This window comes from Tinamus guttatus, unplaced genomic scaffold (assembly GCF_059628265.1).
Source record: "Tinamus guttatus ecotype Peru unplaced genomic scaffold, ASM5962826v1 Tinamus_guttatus_pri_ptg000004l, whole genome shotgun sequence".
Classification (NCBI taxonomy): domain Eukaryota; kingdom Metazoa; phylum Chordata; class Aves; order Tinamiformes; family Tinamidae; genus Tinamus; species Tinamus guttatus.
In genome coordinates this window covers 654558-675093 of record NW_028288538.1, presented here as the reverse complement: position 1 = coordinate 675093, position 20536 = coordinate 654558, and the positions used below count along the sequence as shown (strand labels likewise).

At 43.8% G+C, this 20536-nt stretch overlaps 1 protein-coding gene across 1 annotated transcript in view; it reads left to right on the top strand.

Annotated features, from left to right (window-relative positions):
- SPG11 (SPG11 vesicle trafficking associated, spatacsin) overlaps positions 1 to 19261 on the top strand; it is a 31360-nt gene extending 12099 nt beyond the window's left edge. The window contains exons 18-40 of the mRNA XM_088533525.1: positions 37 to 182; positions 680 to 841; positions 1707 to 1773; positions 2321 to 2486; positions 3340 to 3545; positions 4264 to 4378; positions 4981 to 5140; positions 5488 to 5745; positions 5973 to 6173; positions 6493 to 6600; positions 7711 to 7873; positions 8276 to 8490; positions 8834 to 9563; positions 10642 to 10784; positions 12066 to 12264; positions 13146 to 13283; positions 14939 to 15072; positions 15617 to 15724; positions 16320 to 16488; positions 17051 to 17139; positions 17634 to 17789; positions 18503 to 18654; positions 19081 to 19261. Of these exons, the coding sequence (XP_088389651.1) occupies positions 37 to 182; positions 680 to 841; positions 1707 to 1773; positions 2321 to 2486; positions 3340 to 3545; positions 4264 to 4378; positions 4981 to 5140; positions 5488 to 5745; positions 5973 to 6173; positions 6493 to 6600; positions 7711 to 7873; positions 8276 to 8490; positions 8834 to 9563; positions 10642 to 10784; positions 12066 to 12264; positions 13146 to 13283; positions 14939 to 15072; positions 15617 to 15724; positions 16320 to 16488; positions 17051 to 17139; positions 17634 to 17789; positions 18503 to 18654; positions 19081 to 19261 (4166 nt within the window). The remainder of the gene's footprint in view (positions 1 to 36; positions 183 to 679; positions 842 to 1706; positions 1774 to 2320; positions 2487 to 3339; positions 3546 to 4263; positions 4379 to 4980; positions 5141 to 5487; positions 5746 to 5972; positions 6174 to 6492; positions 6601 to 7710; positions 7874 to 8275; positions 8491 to 8833; positions 9564 to 10641; positions 10785 to 12065; positions 12265 to 13145; positions 13284 to 14938; positions 15073 to 15616; positions 15725 to 16319; positions 16489 to 17050; positions 17140 to 17633; positions 17790 to 18502; positions 18655 to 19080) is intronic.
- The last annotated feature ends 1275 nt before the right edge of the window (positions 19262 to 20536 follow it).

Genomic DNA, 20536 nt, shown 5'->3' with positions numbered 1-20536 from the left:
TTTTCATTAAATTAAATCTCGTTTTTCTCCTTCTAGATCCAAAGATGATTTTTCAGGCTAGTCTGGCAAATGCTCAGATATTGATTCCTAGTAATCAAGCCAGTGTGAACAGCATGTTGCTGGAAGGACGTACCCTGCTAGCGCTTGCAACCACCATGTATGCACCCGGGGGTGTTGATCAGGTACTGCCTGCAGAGAAGTGTTGGCAAGTTTTTGGAGCTTTTGCTTGATGTTGAAAATTGGAATTAATAAGTTGCAGAAAATGAGTTCACAAATGTCATCGTGTGTTTCTTCTCCTGCAAAAGCCTGTGTTTGGTGCTGCGTGTTTCAATTTTAGTTGCCTAAATGCTGCTTTCTCAGTGGAGTGCCTCAAAGTAACAGAGCTTAGGAATAGCAAGGCCTAGTGGATATGAGTTGGATTATATTATTGTAGTAATAATGCATGTGTTTTTAATACAGACAGCTTTGTGGTATATAACAGAGTAGCCTAAACCTAAAGTTCTTTTTGAAGTTTTGTCTGATATAGCTTATCAGGATTTTTCAGAATATTTTTTCTGTGTTATTATCATATGCCAAATACCCCTGAATTAGATAGTTTGGCCCATTCAAAGATTGTTTTATTACTATCTAATGCAGTTATTTATTCTGAGTGAAATAATCTTACTTCTTTTTGTTATAGGTTCTTCAGAGCGAAGATAAGGAAAAAAGTGTGAAGAAAGTTGATCCACAGCTCTTAAAAATGGCACTGACTCCTTATCCCAAGCTCAAAGCTGCTCTCTTTCCCCAGTGTACTTCTCATGGAATTTTGCCACCTGACATCTCTCTCTACCACCTTATTCAGGTATCTTTTATTTATTTATTTATTTATGAGCTGTTTGGCAAAAGAAAAGTAAACTGAGAGTTAGCTAAATCCTGATGGGCAGGGACCATGTTGTTTTCTTGGAATCCTGTATATATATATATGTATATATATATATATATATATATTTTATATATATATATTTTTAAATATATTTTTAAATATATATATATATTATATTTATATATATATATAATATACTATATATATGTGTATGTATATATATATTATATTTATATATATATATATATATATTTCCGTAAATGGTATCTCAGTACTAGCTACAAGTCTGGCATTTTTAATCCAGCCATATACAGACATCTGCGGTGCTTAATTTCAGCAGCGGTTGTGTGTGACCATCCCAGCATGTCAGAAAAGTATTTTTCTTGCTGTATGTATTTGCAATGTATATTCTTGCTTTAAGCAGGAACGAGGCTATTTGTTATTATTAAAAATTGTAAGGGAAATTCTAACTTAGAATTAGAGGATAGTGTCTCCCGGGATGCTACGATAGACATTTCTCAGCAAATACCTTCTGCTTGAGATATGTGGCATGAAGTGACAAACTGATAGCTGGAAGAAATACTGTGAATCATTTGTCGTTAGGAAAGCGGTACTTTGCTAAGATCACAGTTGCACAAAGTGCAGTGTTCGTTCCTGTTTCCTTAGGCTGAAGTGCAGGTATCTCCCTGTACTGGTGTGCAGTCTGGTCCTGCATGAGTAGCTAACTCTTGAGCGGAGCAGGCCCATTGGGCTCCCTGCTGCTGCAGCTCCCTGTGGTCTGCTCTGCTCTGCTCTGATGTCAAAACCTGACCTGACCAAGTGTATTTTGTGTCTAATCTTTCAGTCATTAGTGCCCTTTGATCCCACTAAATTGTTTGGCTGGCAGTCAACAAATACTCTTGCTTCATCAGGTATGTCTCTCTTTTTTTTTTTTTTATGCTTTATTAAGCTGTTTGCCTCATAAAATACCTTCGGTTGAATCGTTTGGCTGATAAACCCATTCAAAAAGATGTTCCTTTTATAAAACCATCTAAATAAAAAAAACCCAAACCCTAATTTTACTAAAAATTTGCTTTGAAATTAAATCATGTCTAAGTTGATTGTCTTTTTTCCCCTAAGCTCTTAGTTCTTCACAGATACGAGATATTTTTCAAAGGCACCATGAGATAGGAAAACATTATTTTTTTGTTGTTGTTTTAAAGGCCAATTGAGAAGGCCATTCTAAGAAGAAATGATCTGATCATGACTATTAGGAAAAGTTAATGCTTGAGTGTTGGTTTTTTTTTTTTTTTTAACACAGTGAGAACTGGAATTCTAGTTGGATTTGGTATGTTGAAGTATGTTAAATTAGAGCAAGAGAGGTATTTGGTTATCATTTCATGTTCAGTAGCTGAAAGCCATTTCCTGTGTTTAAGTCAACTGTTTGTCAGCTCATAAAAATGTTGATATTCTTTCTAGATACATCAAGTGATTTTCCTCATTTTTCTTCCCCTGAATTGGTGAACAAATATGCTATAATGGAACGACTGGACTTTTTGTACTATTTGCACCATGGACGTCCATCATTTGCCTTTGGTACATTTTTGGTCCAGCAATTAGTAAAGAGCAAATCCCCCAAACAGTTGTAAGTCTTCTGAAAATGCTATTTGGATTGTTCTTTTGATGTTACAACCTAGCACAAAAAGTACATTAATCCTCTGTGACAGTAAACAGGTGTGTGGCGCAGATCATCCCAAGAGCACAAAATAATATACATGGTAACCTCTTGAAATATTAGGTCCTGGAAATCTGTTCAGTCTAGCATTTGGTAGTACAGAAATAAAATATCATCAAGAGAAGATGAGCTTTGGTTTGAATTACTAAATAATATCCACACAATGAAAGCAAGGAATTTAAAATGTTGTGGTTACATCAGACACAGATAGGCTTCCAGGGAAATGAACTTCTAGGTCACTTAGTAGAAAAAAAGATGCCGCTTTGACAAGTAGTGAGAATGAATTTAAACTTCATGTCAGACTCCAGCATCCCTATATTTTTCAGTTAGTAGGATGGCAAACTTTCAGGCATCCAGGGAGCCAGCCACTGCACTGAAGTCTGCACAGTTAATTCAGTGCAATCCACAAATCAGTTTCAGGTTAGTGCTGCAGTGCTTAGGATGTAAATTCTGCAGTGGAGTAGTTTATACGAAAAACTTTTATATTATTAGCTATATTGTCATTTGCTTTGGCTTTAGTTTTTAATTGAAGTCTATTAAATTTCAAACTCTGCCTGCCCTTTGCACATTTATGACATACAAGGCTTTATTCTCATACCTACATTCATTCTAAATATGAAATTGTTGATTAGTAAATACCTCCCATACCACAAAAGCCTTGTAAGGTTAGAGAACTCAGAGCACTTTTTTTAAATAGGGAATATTTGTATCTGTCAGATCAGTAGAAAATTACATGTATTCACTGGTGTTTGTTTCCTTCTAGGATCCAGCAAGCAGGAAAGGAGGCCTATGGCTTAGCCCTCTCTTTCTTTCATATACCTTCAATAGGAGCAGCCTGTGTTTGTTTTCTAGAATTGCTTGGTCTCGACAGCCTCAAACTCAGAGTTGATCTTAAAGTTGCAAACCTAATTTTCAGTTATAAAACTAAAAATGAGGAATCTCAGCACAATACAATAAGAGAATCTTTTGGTAAGCGTGTTCTTTGTTTTAAAATGAATAACATATATCAATTGGGATGAGAAGCAGAGAGGGACTGAAAGAAGGTGCCTAATCTCTCAGGACAAATAAGGTTATTCTTTGAAGAGCCAAGAATTTTGCTGCTCTGATATTGCTGCTGCTTAGCAGTGCTCAAGGTGCAGCCAGAACCTGGCAAAGCCAGCAGGCCAGGAAGGCTGCACTGTTCTGAGCTGTCTCTAATGGAGAGAGTCAAAGAGCTGTCCAAGGCTCAGGGTAGGTTTTAGTAAGATTTAGCCTAAAGTTTTAAATATAACTAGAGGATTAAATAGAGGGTCGTTAACAAATCACTTCTTCTTACTTGAATTCTATCTTACAACTCTATTAAAATCAAATGTTTGAAACTAAGAAGACATTAAATTTGTCCTAGAAATAGTCTTAGATTGTACGCACAGTTCTGTAGATTTTTTTTTTGGGGAAAAAAATGGGATTAATTTTCATTTTTCTTTTAGTCCTTGATTGGGATTATAGCTCAGACTTACTAAAAAAGTAAATGTTTAGATGATTTGAAAGCTAAAATTCTTGTTCAAAAATCATATAGGCACTTTGTACCTGACAATGCATTTACTGAACAGTTTATATTTGGAAGACTCAAACTTCTTGCTTACTCTGCTACTGTCGAAAATATTTCTGTAATGCCAAAATACTAATAGTAATACATTCTTTCAAACAGTTGAAAAGTTAACAAAATTGGCTGATGCTGAAAATGCAACAGCAGCAGCAGCAGAAATTCTTACCTGTTTAGAAGAAGCCTTTTGGGATACAGTTGAGCATCAAGGAGTAAATAAGTGAGTAAAAATGATTTTTTATTTTATTTTTTGTGCTAAAAATTGACCTTGAGCACTGAATGTTAACATTTGTATATTTGGGCATTATTAAAGAGATCTGTTTATATTTTATTGCAGGAAATTGTGTAACAGAATTTGGATTTAGGATATAATCTGAGTGTTTCAAGCGATAGAGGTAGTAGATGTGTAGTGCAAGGATAATGAAATGCAGTCAGCATTTTGAAATTCCTGCTCTGCAGCAGTTTGCAGCACTGTGGCTCAGGAGGAAAGATTGCTGAAATCTTTTCCAAATGTAGATTTTCAAGCCTGGGCGATGACCCTGCCTTGGTGAGAGCGTGCACAGAGAATGAAACCTGGAAGCTCCTTAGTGGAATCTGGTATAATCCATAACACAGTATATGGAAATGCTTGTGTTGATGTTTGCAGGCAGTGCACCTCAGACTTGCACATTATTACCACTGGATTAAAATTACCACATTAATGCAGCTGAATCGCAAAAACTTGTTCTTTTGTCTCTTTCTTTTTTCTTTTTTTTCTGCTTTTAGATACATGAAGGTAAAAGCAGAAATACTGAGTTAAAGTTGTCATTAAATTCCCTGCAGGCTGTCTAATGACTCTAGAAGGCAGTGGTCTTTGGTGATGCAGTTCTGTAAGCTCCATAATACCCGGCTGAGCACATCGTACCTAAAGGAATGTGCTAAATGCAACGACTGGCTGCAGTTCATCATCCAAACCCAGCTGTACAGCTACCAGCCAGATGAGGTAAGCCCTCTGCAGGGGATAAACTGGGAGCTCTTCATGCAAGGATGCTCTTTGTGGTGGTCTCTTTGAAATAAATAAAGAAAAAAAATTAAGAAAGAAATATTTGTGTAAAAGGATGTCACATTGCAGGGACGATATAAAATTGAAACCTAATCAGTTTCCATTGATTTAAAAATTGCCTCAGGATGTTTGATATTCTCTGTTTGTGATCCCTCTACAGCTGGGTTCCACCACTTTTCTACTTTTCTCTGCCTCTTGGAAGGAAGTACTTAGTACATCCTGCCTCCTTCCCTCTCATTCTCCTTAAATTTTGCTTTATATAGCTGCTTTTGATTCTGTTTTCCTAGGTGATTTCTCTGCTTCAAGACTTCACTCCAGTTTTACGAGATCACTTGACGTTGGCGTGGGAGAAGCTCCCGGTTTCGTGCCCTGCCAGGGGCAGCTCCCTGAGCGGTGCTGCCAGGGAGCCGGGGAGCAGCAGCGGGGAGAGCCTGTTCCAAATCCTCCTGCAGTGTCAGGGGAATCCCAACCCTTCTCGTTTCCTTTTGTCTGAAGGAATGAGGCAGCATTCTCCCTTTCTGAGTGTATTAGCAGCATGTTTTCAAGTGAGTATTGATTAAATTACTTATCTTCTGGAGGTATGAATAATACAGACATTTTTATTGTACATAATTATGTGAAATGTTAGATATGCAGGCTGTATTCATCAAGTTTTTCTCAGTTCTGATAGTAATTGTTGTGATTGGGATGATGTACTTGGTTGAGTGATATTTAATGAAGTGACATTTGTCTTCTGGTTGTTATAAAGCTATTGTCTGTGTCTACTCGGCAGGATGCCAACGTTATCCATTGCCTCTGTGTTTGGGTAATTACTACTGTGGATAATGTTACCAGAGCTGAAGCAACAAACCATATTCAAAGCTCAGTAGAAAATCATGAATGGGATCTTCATGACCTGTCAATGATCTGGAAGGTGCTTTTAAGAAAGGAAAAAAGTAAAACACTTATAAATGGCTTTCAGCTCTTTTTAAAGGTAAGGCCATGTCTTTTTAGTATTCCCCTTCACTCTATCTCCGACCTTGGTAGGGGAGGAGGTTGCCCATAGATTCTCCCACTGTCTTGCTATTTTTAGGCCGGGCATTGGGTATAATCCAGGAGAGGTCCTGGCCAAATAAGAACATTTTTGAATGGAAGTTCTTGCAACTGTTACGAATTTGCAAATCATATATCAAGCTTGCTTGCTGTTCTAAATAAGTGAAAACTTTGTTGCTCTGACACTGAGGAACACATTGGCATTCGTTCGTTGGTGTACTTCATTGGTGTGAATTACAGCCTGTTTTTGTATCTTAAAGGATTCCCCTTTACTCTCTATCTTGGACATGTATGAGCTATGTATGAACTTCAAAAAATACAATGAAGCTAAAACAAAACTGGACATGTTTCAGACAAGTCTCATGGAAGTAAGTAGCATTCATTTTCTGTAAATGTCTTTGTCTGGGTCTTCTTGTATTAGAATGGGATAGTCACCTAATGTCATATACGAAAATAATGAAAAAGCTTAGAATAGTTTAGGAGCAAATTTGTGAAGTGACTGGTTTCAGCAGATTCTTTTTATTCCTGGCGATGGATGGGAAATATTTTTGGCTGTTCAATGCCCATGTTGCAATTTGTTTCAAGTGATATGGGCAGACTGGAACACACTTTGCCCAGCTTGTGTGAGCAGTTCGCTTTGAGGGGTGGCGTTGGCTCCAGCAGGAGCACGGAGTTATTGTGGTGGGTAAATGTGGGATATTCTGTTCTGCACTCACTAGAGCAAATGAATATTTTGCTGATAAACCAGTGACTTGCCAAGACTGTCTAAACAATTGTTCCTGAGTATGTTTGGGAGTTTCTGAAAGCAGATTTGGTACTGGTTTAGTTTTGGCAGTGGTCAGAAACTGTAGACCTCACTTTGCAAATGACTCGGTGAACTGAATTACGGTTATGCAGTCCAATTAAAACAGCAGTTCAGCAGTTGATACTAGCAGGCCTGAAGTGGCTCCCTGCTCTGTTCCTTGTTTCACATGCAGATATTTTCAGAAGTTATTTTAGTTCTTCTCTTTCCATCACCGCTGTCTGATTCCCCAGAGGTGTTAGTAGCTCCCGCTCCGTGGCACGCGTGGTTGGTTGGTTTCCTTCCTGCAATTCAAGCTCAGGCTAGCTCCGTTTCCCTGCGTGCCCTCGGATGTGCCTGGTGGATATGATTGTAAAACGTGCAGCTGTTAATCCAGCAGTTTCTTTTCCTGCCCATTTCTGATCCTTCTTGCATCTTTCAGTTGTCAGGGGAGATCCGTGGTTAGTTACCCTGTCATAAAGTCTGTTGATCAAAGGCGAGTCCCTACATCAGTGATGGGTCAGTGCCCCCTTGCACATGCTGCTCGTTTGGTAGAGAAGGAGATACGTTTGTACAGTTCTGATTTCCAGGGGGATTTCACCAAAATGAATAGAAGTTAATTTTTATATTTGCTGAGAAATATGCTGGCAAACATCAAGACCATTCCAGATCATTAAAAATCTTTTCATATACGCAGCTTAAAACCACAGATGAACTAACACCTCCCGAGTTACCTGTGCGATGGCTGGAGTCGCAGGCGTCGTTTCTCCTTGAATTGATGGTGCAGCAGTGTAGAACCGACTATGAATTAGGAAAAATCTTACAGCTGTTTGCTGCAGCAAATAATCTTCTACTTGATGGTAAATGCCAAGTCCTCTACTTCATGATCTTGACAGCTTTAACCTAATAGCCACCTATAATGTTCTTGGAGCAATTCAAGTATTTACTTTAAGTCTATTCTGTGTTTTTTATTCTTGTGTAGGAATTTTTGTAACGAAAATTAGTCCTTACACTAATGGCTCTGGGGCGAGGTAATTGCATGCCATTTTATTTGGAGAACAGTTAAGTGCAAGTGTATGTTGATAAGGAATGTACAAGCAATCTGCAGAAATTGTAGTTATAGGTTTAGAATACATTTGCAGTCCTGTGAGAGATTGAGAGTGTTAAATCTGCAGTTCCTCTCTGGCCAGGTTGCGTGCTGAAATAAGTAACAGAATTTCCCTGGATTTAAAACTTTAATTGTTTATACTCTTTTAAAACAGGCCCTTATGTGAAGAAACTGTGTGCGCTCAGCGAGGCCCTGCAGGATTCACCCATCTCGATCAATCGCTCCATCCTGACGGGTTACAGCACAGAGACCTTTCAGAATGAGTGCAGATCAATCCTGGAGCAGCTGCAGGACAAGGGAATGTTCTCCCTGGCTCGGAGGGTCGCAGAACTAGCTGAGTTGCCCGTGGACAATGTGGTGACCCGGGAGGTACAGTAGAGTCAAATAACGATACTTCATTTTGCTATTGCTGGCAGTACTAAGAATGTTGTTCCTCAGTCTTAAAAATCTTCAAAGCACTTTCTAACTGCAATGCAAATGCAACAAACAAGTGGACTGCAAGTGCTGTGCTCCAAAGGATGGTGGAGCTCTCTTCATTCTCTTGCAGTTTTCACTTTGCATACAACCAGATTTTTTTGGTGGGAAAAGCAGATGGATTTGTGAAATATTGGGGTATTCAATCTGAATTCTTTTTTTTTTTTAATATGCAAGCCATTCATTGTGTTTTTTCTTTTAAAAATATTTTTATTTAAACCTTCTATGGATTTTGCAGGTTCTAAGAGATCTACACCTGTTAAGAAACACTGGACAGTGGCACCAAAACCACACAAGAGTTGAATTCTGGAAAAAATGCAATGACAACTTTGTGAAAAATTCCATCTCCAGCAAAGCTGCATCTGATTTCTTTCTAAATCAGGCAAATACAGTGGCTGAATCTTCAGCTCATGAGAAGATAAACACCGTTATGGAGAAGCATCTGTTGCTTACCCTCGCCGGCCATTGGCTTGCCAAGAGTGACCCGGTGTCACTGGATGAATTAGAAGCAATAGAGAAGCAGATCTGGATTTGTCGCATCGCACAGCAAACCTTATCTACCTACGAAGGGTCGGGCCAATCCAGATTTTCCTGCCAGGTTTTAGTGAACGGGGACCTTACCTTTGATAACTTAGCGAAGGAGTTTTCTTTCTCAAAGCTGCCTGCCCTGAACACTCCCAAATACTTGAAGCTGGAGGGCTTGTTGTTCAGCGAAGCTGGGCAGCCGCTGGCTCGCGAGGAGGAGGCCTCGCTCAGGGCCCTGCTCGGGCGCCTCCTGGACGAGGGCAGCGTGCACGAAGCCAGCCGAGCCTGCCGCTACCTGCGGTACCGCGACCGGGACGTGGCCCTGGTGCTGCACTGCAGAGCCCTGGCCTCGGGGGAGGCCGCCCCCCACCAGCTGCACCCCGACATCCAGAGCCTCCTCGCGGCCGCGGGGACGCCGGAGCAGCCCGCCAGAGTCCCCAGCAGTGAGTAACGGGCAGGGCCGCTGCATTCCTGCCGTTCCCTTGGTGTCGTTTTGCCAGAAATCCCTGCAGGAGATGGGGCTCCCTGGCAGTTTGGTTCATAAACCCTCTCCTCAATACGAATTGAAGCTTCATGACAGGCATGGGTCGTACGTGCTACAAGCAGAGTGTCTCTGTATGCAATTTTTTAATCTCTTAAGCATTCTTTTCTTTTTGTAGATCACAGTTTAGTTCAGGTAAAGTAGCATTCCTGCTTTTGGAATACACACAATAGTAACTCTTGAATATTTTTCCGGAGCTGAAACATGGGGATATTGCAATCGATGTATTTCTCTGGAGTCCTAGTACATTATAATGGTTTTAGTCTTTCTTATTCATAGTAAGGCAGGAGCTGGTAGACAGTGTTTGTATATGAAGTAATGTGTACATATTTATAAAGTCTGAATAAGGAGCTGTCAGCTAGAGAATCACATTCTAAAATTAGCAAATTTTAGCACCCCACTGGGTCTGGAAGCTGCACAGGGCCTGGACCTTCCCTGTAGAAGTTACCTGAAACCAGGACTTTAGCTCAAGCCCAGTTATTGATCAATTCCAACCGATAGGATTAAGTTGATTCCCCAAGGAGTGTTATCCAGCAAGACAGTGAATATGAGTGGGAGAAAAAGAAAGAAAAAAAAAAAAAGAGAGAGAAAAAAAAGATTCCATTTGTGTTTGGAGCATTAACCCTTTGCATCCCTGGATTGCCACCCAGATATAATGTTGAATAGAAATAGAATAGAATAAATGAAGCCTAAGCCATCAGGAATGTTGCTGGATGTTTATGCTTGCTCTCCTGTTCCTAGAAATTGAACATTTGAGTATTATTACAACTATTTTGGAATATTGATCTTCTGTCATATTGTTTACACCCTAAAATTTCACCCCCCAAAAAAAAAAAGATCACAGCTATCACAAATTAATAGTCAAGGACTATTGAAATTATTACATATTTGCTATAGGTCTGTGGGGTGTTTCTTCAGGAATAAGGCCTAGTGTTACTATCTGTCTTTGAGAAGGGTCTTTGTTGTGTTTTTGCTTCTAGCATCGAGCCTAGAAGACTGGACACACATTGAGGCCCACTGCGCGGCCGATCCCGTCGTCGTGAGCCTGAAGGCTCTCACGGATCAGTGTGTGCACGGCAGGAGCTACTGCAGGCAGGTGCTCTGCCTCTACGAGCTGGCCAAGGTGGGTGGATCATAGAAGGAATCACAGGATGCTGAAGGTTGGAAGGGACCTCTAGGATTCATCCAGTCCAGCCCCCTGCACACACAGGGTCACCTAGAGCACGTGGCACAGGACTGCGTCCAAGCGGGTTTGAAGATCTCCAGAGAAGGAGACTCCACAACCTCTCTGGGCAGCCTGTTCCAGTGCTCTGGCACCCTCACTGTCAAGAAATTTTTCCTTAAGTTCCCGTGGAACTTTTTGTGCTTCAGTTTGTGGCCATTACCTCTAGTTCTGTCGGTGGCCACCAGTGAAAAGAGGCCAGCACCATCCTCCTCATTGCCTCCCTTGAGGTACTTCTAGACACTGCTCAGGTCCCCTCTCAGCCTTCTCTTCTCCAGCTGAACAGGCCCAGCTCCCTCAGCCTCTCCTCACAGGGCAGATGTTCCAGGCCCCTGGTCATCCTCGTAGCCCTGCGCTGGACTCTCTCCAGCAGCTCCACATCCCTCTTGTCCTGTGGGGCCCAGAACTGGACACAATACCCCAGATGTGGACACAATACTGCAGATGTGGACACAATACTGCAGATGTGGACACAATACTCCAGATGTGGCCTCAGCAGGGCTGAGCAAAGGGGCAGGATCCCCTCCCTCGACCTGCTGGAATGAGGTGGCTCCGGGGCAGTGCTGGGCACAGAGCCGGGCTGCAGCGCCCGGGCAGGAAAGGGCCGCGCGGTCGCCAGCCGCCGGGGGAAGCTCCTGTGAAACGTGGGGTTGTAACGTGTTGCAGCGCCTCAGCTGGGTGGGCTGTTTCCACACACCAGGACACCTTCCAAATGCAGCAGGTGCAAAAGCGTTAGGAGGGGGTCTCCTAAAAAAGGGATTTGAAAAAGGATATCTTTTGCACTGAGAGTTTGTGATATGTAGAGAGGAGGAAAAGTAACCTGGTCAGTGAAACTGTCATGTAATAAAGCACAATTCTTGACTTGGAAGGAAATATAGAATCCCCTCCTGCCTTTAGCTACTGTTGAGGTTAATGTTTTGTTTGATAGGGCATATCTGTCCAGGATAACAGCTCAGGCAGTGTTAACCTTCAAGCAGTAAGTACAGATGTGCTGGCTGGAGCTGGAGAGCATCAATGCTGAACAAGCAGTGTTTGGACAGACTATATTTAATTTTTTGATGAGTTTTATCTCTCTCTCCTTCACTCTCCTCTTACCTGCTCAGTAAGGCGATGTTCTCCCAGCCAGTGCGTGTCCTGTCGCTGGAATTCCAGCCGTGTACCTTCATCTGTCCATGTTTCCAGGAACTGAACTGCTCCTACAGCGACGTGTCGGCGCGGGAGCCCGAGCAGGTGCTGGGGGCCATCCTGTCCTCGCAGCAGCCGGAGCGGTGCCGCAAGGCACAGGCGTTCGTGAGCGCGCAGGGGCTGCGGCCCGGCGCCGTGGCCGCGCTCGTGGCCGAGGAGATCGTGCGGGAGCTGCTGGCATCTGCACAGGGGAGAGGTAGGTGGGGGTCTGCTCCTACCCCGCGCTGCTCTTGCTTTGCAGAGTGACGTGTGTGTCTGAAACAGTCCTTGCTCTCAGGATATCTGAGCACAGTTCGTCATAGTTGATGTTGAGCAGCATTGTGTAGCCTTATACAAATACTATTTCTGCTTGCTTATTTTGTCCCTTATAGTATTGCTGTGATTAAAGGGTTTACTTTTTTATGGATGTAAATTTAGTGCTATAAAATGAGTGTTTGGGGGGTTTTTTTGTTTCGTTTTTTAATCACGATCTGTTCAACCCTGCATCACCTGCCTTGGAAAGATTCCTGTTAACTTCTCTGTAAAAAGCACAGCCCGAAGGCTTTCTGTTCCCTGCAAAAAGAGAGATGCTGTCCAGAACTGTGAGAATCTCTGAGGGCTTTAGTAATCGAGCGAGTGGCTGTTCTGCAGCAGCAGCAGCGACGTGCCCTGCGGAACAGGCCCGGGCTGGGTTGTTGCGCCTCCTTCACGGGGTTCAGCTGCCTGACCCAGCAGAAGGAGTTTGCTGAGCTGGTGACTCAGGTGGGTCCAAGGAGGAGCGTGAGCCCCTGCGAGGGCCGGACTGGAGCAGGAGGGGAAGCAGCTCCTCTCCCAGCTGCCCGACCTGCTGGGTGTGTGAAATTGGATCCCTCGCTGCCCAACAGAGCAGGGGGTTGCACTGGATTGAGCTGGCCAGAAACAGCTTCTGATTCTTAAATTAAAGCAGTAGGATCAAAAGTGTCTTTGGAATGATTAAGTCCTAGGTCAGTCTGCAGACCAAGGTTATGTTGTTTTTGTTTTTGTTTCTTTTCTGTTAACATAGTTCACATCTCGTGAACTGCTGGCACTTGTGACAGGGCTCTCTCTCTGTGCCCACAGGACAAAAACAGGCCTTGAACCCTGCAGCAGAGAGCCAGGCCTTCCTGCAGCTGGCTAAGCTGTGCAAGGATCACACACTGGTTGGCATGAAATTGCTGGATAAAATATCTTCCGTGCCACGTGGGGAACTATCGTGCAGTAAGTAAATGGCAAATAACACTCAGTGCAACTAGTGCTTTATTAATGGTGATACGGTTGGTTTAAAATCACGTAGCAAAGAATGAAAACAATTCTGAGGAAGCATCTATTACTGATCTCAAATTTGATAGTTAAATAAATAGATCTGCAATTATGCACAGGAGATGAGCGTACTGTTTAACGGGTAGATTAGTTTACTTTTCATACCAAATACAGATTGTTTTGTATCAGTAGCTTAAAAATACAGTCAGTTGAGTTACCTGAACTTCTGTAGTTACCTGTTACAAAAGGAGAACCCTGTGGCTTTCTTCTTGTTAGCCATGGTTAAAACTGCTTTCTTTATCCATTTGTTATTTAACTTTCTAAATCTTTTGCTTCCAAAGTCCCTTGTGCATTTCGTAGCTTTATATATCACGGAGATGTAAATAGGTTTATGAACTGCAGCCAAGGTGCTTTTGGCAGCTCATCAATGAGCAATGCCAAAGTGAGATATTTTCCTTATTTATTTAGGCTGTCCTTTCAACAGGCTTATTATGGGAAATTTAACTCTAAGGGGGTGATTTTTGCATGAATGGTAACAAAAGGAGAATTGGAGAACATCCCGTACTGTTTCATCTAGAGTGATAAGAAAAAGCATCTTCTAAAACACCTTCCTCAGAAATGCTTAAGCTGAAACCGTTCCTTTAGAATCCAGCCCTAACTGGGGAAATCTGAAAATCTTTGTGACATAACAAATAAAAATATTGTTTCATGGTCCATGTAGTCTTTATGTCCCTGACAGATTTGCCCTGCTGTCAGCACAGGACAATAAGGGAATGGCTTTTCCCCCTTTTTTGTTCCGTTACGTGGTACAGTGGAAAACGGGTGTTAGTATTTTCACATGTAGCTTATTAAAAGATAAGAAACTCAGAAGAGTGAATGTTGGGAAGTAACAGGTTGCGCTGGGATACTGCAACCTGTCTCTGAAGTCTGTGTGTTATTTTACAATAGTTTTACACATAGAGAGATAATCAGTTTATTTAGAAATCTGTTGTTTGGTTTTCTGAATTTTAGCATATTCTTTTCAAAATCTGACTTTTTAAAGTTATATACCAGTTCATATACTACTTTTTTATTAAGTGAACTGCATGGTGCTTAGCGTATGATCTGGGGCTCCACTGTCACGATTACTTAAAGTATTAGATCAGACCTTTCACAGAAAATGGAATATAACCTGATTTTATTGCTTTAAGTAATATATTTAATATTTGGAATCTATGAAATTTTTCAAACCCATATCTGAAACTCGTGGCCTTTCTTTTACAAATGGGGAACTTCTGGTAGTGGAGTGCTGATGTATTTATTATACATTTGTCCCCCAGCCCTTGGCAAAGGGGTTTGCAATTTCTGTGTGCTGAATAAATAACATTTCCGAAAATGACGGAAAAGAAAACTATCCACAGGTTAAGAAGCCAGACCGAGCATGCACTGTTACAGAAACTGTTGTTAAAATTCCACAGGATGTAGCTATAAGAGCTCAACTGTGTTACCCAATTCTGCTTTTGACTTGGGAGATTTTATACCCTCTGCAGAGATGGGAGCAGTTCTGCAGAGAGACATAATAATTGACTTGCTGAGCTCATTAACCACAACACGTGAGGTCTCGTGTTCTTCAGTTACAGAATTGCTGATTTTGGCCCATAACTGCTTCAGCCTGACTTGCCACATGGAGGGCATCACGAGAGTCCTGCAGGCCGCGCGGCTCCTCACGGACCAGCATCTGGCCCCCAAGGAGGAGTACGGGCTCGTGGTGGGTGTGTGCGCCGCTCCGGGTGTCCCGGGGACGTTCCCGAGGACACGGGAGCGGGTGCGAGTCCGGGCTGTGTGTGAGCAGACAACAGCGTTTCACCTCCGCTGCGCCGGGCGGGCGCCGGGGCCTGAGCGAGGGTGTGTGTCCGGTGGACACAGGCGCTCATCGACGGGGTTTGGTATCGTGAAGGCTGCTATTCCTCTGGAAGGACAGCGGTGGGGAGAGCGGAATGCTGACGTGGGAGCAGCACAGTGGGTTAGGCTGGAGGTTTCCCAGCAGTTCAGCCCCCAGCGAGCGGGTGGTTTGCAGCGCCGTGCTGCCCTGCCCAGGGAGGGCTCCTCCAGGCCAAGGCGGGCTCGAAATATTGGCACAGAGGGGCCTGGAAAACCCTCTGCACGCGAACGCTTGGGCAAAACGATGCCCTTGCACCTGCCAACAGAGAAGGGGCAGTCGGTTCCTGCAGAACATCCCCGTGGCCACGATCCGCGCGCGGGGGCTGCGCGGGGCCTGCTCCGTGCCCGGCCTCATGCGCCTCTTCCCGCAGGTCCGGCTGCTCACCGGCATCGGCCGCTACAACGAAATGACCTACGTGTTCGAGCTGCTGCACGAGAGGCACCACTTCGAAGTGCTCATGAGGAAGAAGCTGGACCCGGTAGGCACGGGGGGGAAACCGTCAGACACTGTGTGTCTCCATGAGGAGCTGCTGGTTCTTGCACAGCGAGGAGGAATTGGAGCTTCTCATTACCGCAGTGTCCAGAGCGTTGCTGTAGTTTGATAGTAATGAGCTCAGCCTGGATTTTCTTCTGGTGTTGGTTGAACGTGTTTGATCTGACTCATGTCAGTACTGCAGCGAGAACGGGCCCAGCTCCGCGATGACGCGTGCTGTTTTCATGGCCTGTTTTGGTTCTACTTGCAGCTATTTGGGGATTTCTCCAGCATTTTTAGAAATTATAAAATAGCAAATATTTATAACTTTCTTGCCACAAAAATAATTTAATTTTGATATTTTAATGTAAACTAATAAATATATAGCTACTGGGTTTTCTTATTTGACATAATGTAGTCCCCAGCTATATTGCCAAATATAATACTCCCATTATGTTTAAAAATAACAAGAAGAAACCTATAGTAGTATAATAATCACTTTTTGGAAAATTGTACCAGAATAGATTTGCTTGTGAGCGGTAAAATATGACTAAAGGAGAGTCTCTTCACATGTTTAACCTGTTATTTGTCCCTCCGAGCAGAGCGGGACCCTGAAGACGGCTCTGCTGGACTACATCAAGCGCTGCCGCCCGGGCGACAGCGAGAAGCACAACATGATAGCCCTGTGCTTCAGCATGTGCCGAGAAATAGGGGAGAACCACGAGGCTGCTGCTCGCACTCAGCTTAAACTCATCGAGTCCCAGCCGTGGGGTGAGTGGCAAGAACAAGAAATACGAGTTCATTTGTGCTTTTTTTAATCTATCAGGTTGCTGCTGTGCTGTTGTCAGCACAACGCTACTGACTCCTGAAGTATGAAATTATCCTTTTATGTTGCGCGTTATGTGATTGTGTAAGGAGGAAGCTGTGATGGGTAAGTGCAGTTTTGGCTGTGGCGTGGTCCTGGTGACATCTATTCCCTTTCCACTCTCTGGAAGGAGTGAGTGGCCCTGGGATTGGACCTCAGCAAGGTGCATTTCCGAACGTAGCTGATAACAGTGCTTGTATCTGCTACAAGTGAATGATTTGCATTTCTTTCCAGTTCCTCAGTCACTTGATTAAGGCTCTTGCAATAGCTTTGGTCCATAAAAGAATGGGTATTTCTGCTGCTTCTCTTTATTCAGTGCTTTTATATACAAGAAACCAATTTAGTCTCTTGCTCCTTGCTGAAGCAATAGCAGCTACTGACTAAGCACCAGGAAGTATGTGTGTAGCTTATTTTGGCGTGTGTATACATGATGATTATTTGACTCAAGTTTTTAATTTTGTTTTTCAGAGGAGTCTCTTCAAGACGTAGCAAATTTAAAGAAGCTGCTGATGAAAGCTCTGACTCTCTTTATTGATGCAGCAGAAAGTTATTCTAAGGTAAAATGAGATGGAATGTGTGACTTCTGTATAGCATTGAGAGCCCTCAGGCTGAACCGAACCGGGAGAAGCTGCTCCAAGGGGGTTCCACGGGGGGGATTCTGCAGAACCCGAGCAAAGGAAGCCCTCGTGCGCCCGCAGTTCGGCGGGGTCCTGGCAGGCCCCACGAGTCTGTTACACCAAAGAGGTGTCTGTGCGCTGGTCCCTGCTCAGCCTTTAGCATCAGGAATTACATGTGGGTCCCCTGATCTTGAAGAGGAGCAATCACAAGCTTAAATGCTTGACTCGAAAGGCAAACAGGAAGGGAGCAGTATAATGAGAGCTGAGACACTTCATGTTAAACTACCACGGTGTTGTCAGTGTTAGCACATGCTGTGATCTGAAAGATAAAAGGAGACAACTTGGGAGCCTGTAGCGTTGTCTCAGGACAGGAACACGTCCTGCTTTTTTACAGAATGGCGCTTCTAAACGTTGGCTTTGTCTTTCTGGGCTAGGACTCCTGCGTGCGGCAGGCCTTGCGCTGCCGGCGGCTCACGAGGCTGATAACCCTCCAGCTGCACTTCCTGAACAGCAGCCAGAGCACCAGGGTCATCAACCTGGGCCGGCCGGCGCTGCCGGGCTGCGTCGTGGCCCTGCCCCGCTTCTACCAGGTGCGGCGGGGGGGACACGGCCACCGCGTGTGCGGGGACAGCCCGGGAGGGGACAGCCCGGGAGGGGACAACCTGGGAGGGGACAGCCCAGGAGGGGACAGCCCGGCAAGGGGACGGCTGCTGCACGTGAGGACAGCCCATGCGGTGCCCGCGGTGCCACCGCGTCACTGCAGCCAGGGCCGTGGGCTCCGTCCTGCGTGGTGGCTTCAGCGGGCCCTGCTGCCAGGGTGTCACCTCTCCAGGGCGCTCCTACCTCCCCAGCCCTCGTGTAACTTACATCGAGGGCTTAGGAAACTTGAAAATAATTGAAACGCTCTTTTTTAGAGAGAACAAATGACATTTTGATATCCTGATGGCAGTGTCTTTAACAAGATATTTGCATTTCATTAATTCTGTAGACCTTAGACTCACTTTTTTGGGTTATGTGACAGTCACCCTTCCCCTTCCGTTACTTCAGCATGTGTGTATACATATATGTGTATATAATACATATACATATATATTTATTTTATATATATAAAATTGTAATATATCTGTATTACAACTAATATATATTGTATTTTTAACTATATATATTTATATTTGAAACAAGGTGAAGAAAGTACCCCTTCTTTGTTAATATGTGTTCCTGCTGCCCACAATCTTTTCGCTGTAGGAATGTGTCTGTGCAAGAGCGAACTCTTCCTGCTCAGTAATGGCTCTTCTCCCTGTAGGCTGCTATTGTGGCTGAGGCTTATGACTTTGTTCCAGATTGGGCCGAAGTTCTGTATCAACAAGTGATCACTAAGGGAGACTTCAATTACTTAGAAGAATTTAAACAGCAGCGACTGCTCAAGCCTGGCATATTTGAGGAGATTGCTAAGAAGTAAGTAGTTCTTTAGTCAAATGGGGACATTTATTTTCTATGATTGACTTCAGAGGAGCAAATTACATGTTAAAAGCATGTAAATCTTTAGTACTATTGAAACCTTTTCTGTCATTAAAGCCTAGTATATCGGTACCTGAGGTTTATGTTCATTTTCTTTTTAAACATGTTGTGGAAAAAGCACTAGGTCTGTCATCTTTATTGTGTGGGGTAGATAGGGTACCTTAAGGCTGCTGATGAGATCAAAGCCTTTTATTTTTATTTATTTTCCTCCAATAAATCAGAACAAAAGAGCCAGAACAATCACCTTGTAGGCCAAGCACAACTGGTCCTTTCAGAACTAGAGGTGGTTCTTCTGCCAAGCCCGTCGTGGAACCGTGTTCTGAGCAGTTCTGCTGTTTGATGTTGCTGTAAAATTCTTTCCAGGGTTAAGCAACACTCCCCGCCGGAGGCAGCGCTGCGGAACCTGAAGAGGCTCCTGGCGTCCTGCGAGGACGTGGCCACCTGCTACCGCCTGGCCTACGAGCACCGCTTCTACGACGTGGTGAACGCGCTGCTGCGCGACGCGCAGACCGGCTGCTGCCTGCGCGACCTCCTGGGCACCTAGCGCGGGCGCCAGGGCTCGGCGCTGCCCGGGGTGACGGATGCTCCTGTTTTATCCAAGCGCTTGGATAAGAGACCGGCACAGGCTGCGGCAGGGGCTCAAGCTCTCCCCTAGGGAGCGGGTGATGGATTTCCATAGGAACCGTGTCCAAACAAGCAAAAATTGAGGTTGAAGGAGAATTTGCAGAACACCCAGTAGACACTCAGGGAAGCACGAGGAGGAGGGGAAGGTTTCTCCGAAAATGTTAGATGCCTGGTAAGATACTCCTTTTTTTAGCTTCTTTGATTCTAGTGGTGTTAGTGTATGTTTTTGTCCTCTAGTTTATTGATGAAGTAAAGCAGTCTGTACAGCTCTAAGCAGCACACATTAAATTCCTTGCTACTGTCTTGGAGTAAAAAAGAAAAAAAAAAAAGTCCAAGATCAGATTCCAGGGTTAGGAAGCTTTAACTCCCTGTTTAGAAGCTGCTACGGGGCAGACAGGAATCTGGCTGGTGCCAAGGCCCTGTCGTGGGCTCGTACCCACCGCGCTCATCCCTCCGCTCACGGGGATGATGACACTTAACACCACAAATCCGGCTCGGACTTCGATTCTGCATCATCCCCAAGATAAATACAGGCCCAAGAGCTTCCCCCCGCTCCCAAAACGTGGCCAAAACATCCCCAAACAGCAGCTGCAACGAACAGCCATCTCACACCGGTCTAAGAACAAGCTCCTAAAAAGCAGCAGTTCCAGCACTAAGAAGATGAAGTCTCTCATTTACCACTCACCTCTGTAACCTGCCTCTAAACAAGGTTTTTAGTTCACACGGGGGGTCCTGTCCCCGGGGAGCAAGGCCCGGCCTCCCCCCACCTCCTTTTGGGACTGCTAAAAATAACGAGGCTGGAAACACTCGCAGTGAAGTCTTCACAATAGTGATTTTATTAAATTAGTTGCTTTATAAAACATTGCAGATGTCATAATTGTTAACATAACAATTTGCCCAACTGTAGTAACTGTTGCAGTTTGCTAAGCAAGTTTTTTTTTTTTTAAATGAAAGAAAATGGCTGAGTCGTGAAAGATCTACCACAACCCCTGAAAACAAAAGGAACTCCGATTTTTTTTTTCTTTTTTTTTACACTTAAACCAGGCAATTGTAACTGTTAAAGAATACCCAACCCATACAGCTGCATTAGTAGAAATTTAGATGAATGGAAACTAAACTTTATACTCAGGACACAAGTCGTTTCTCGAATAAGGAGCTCGTTGCGCGTTCTGAGCCCGGCTTTGGCGGCTCGAGC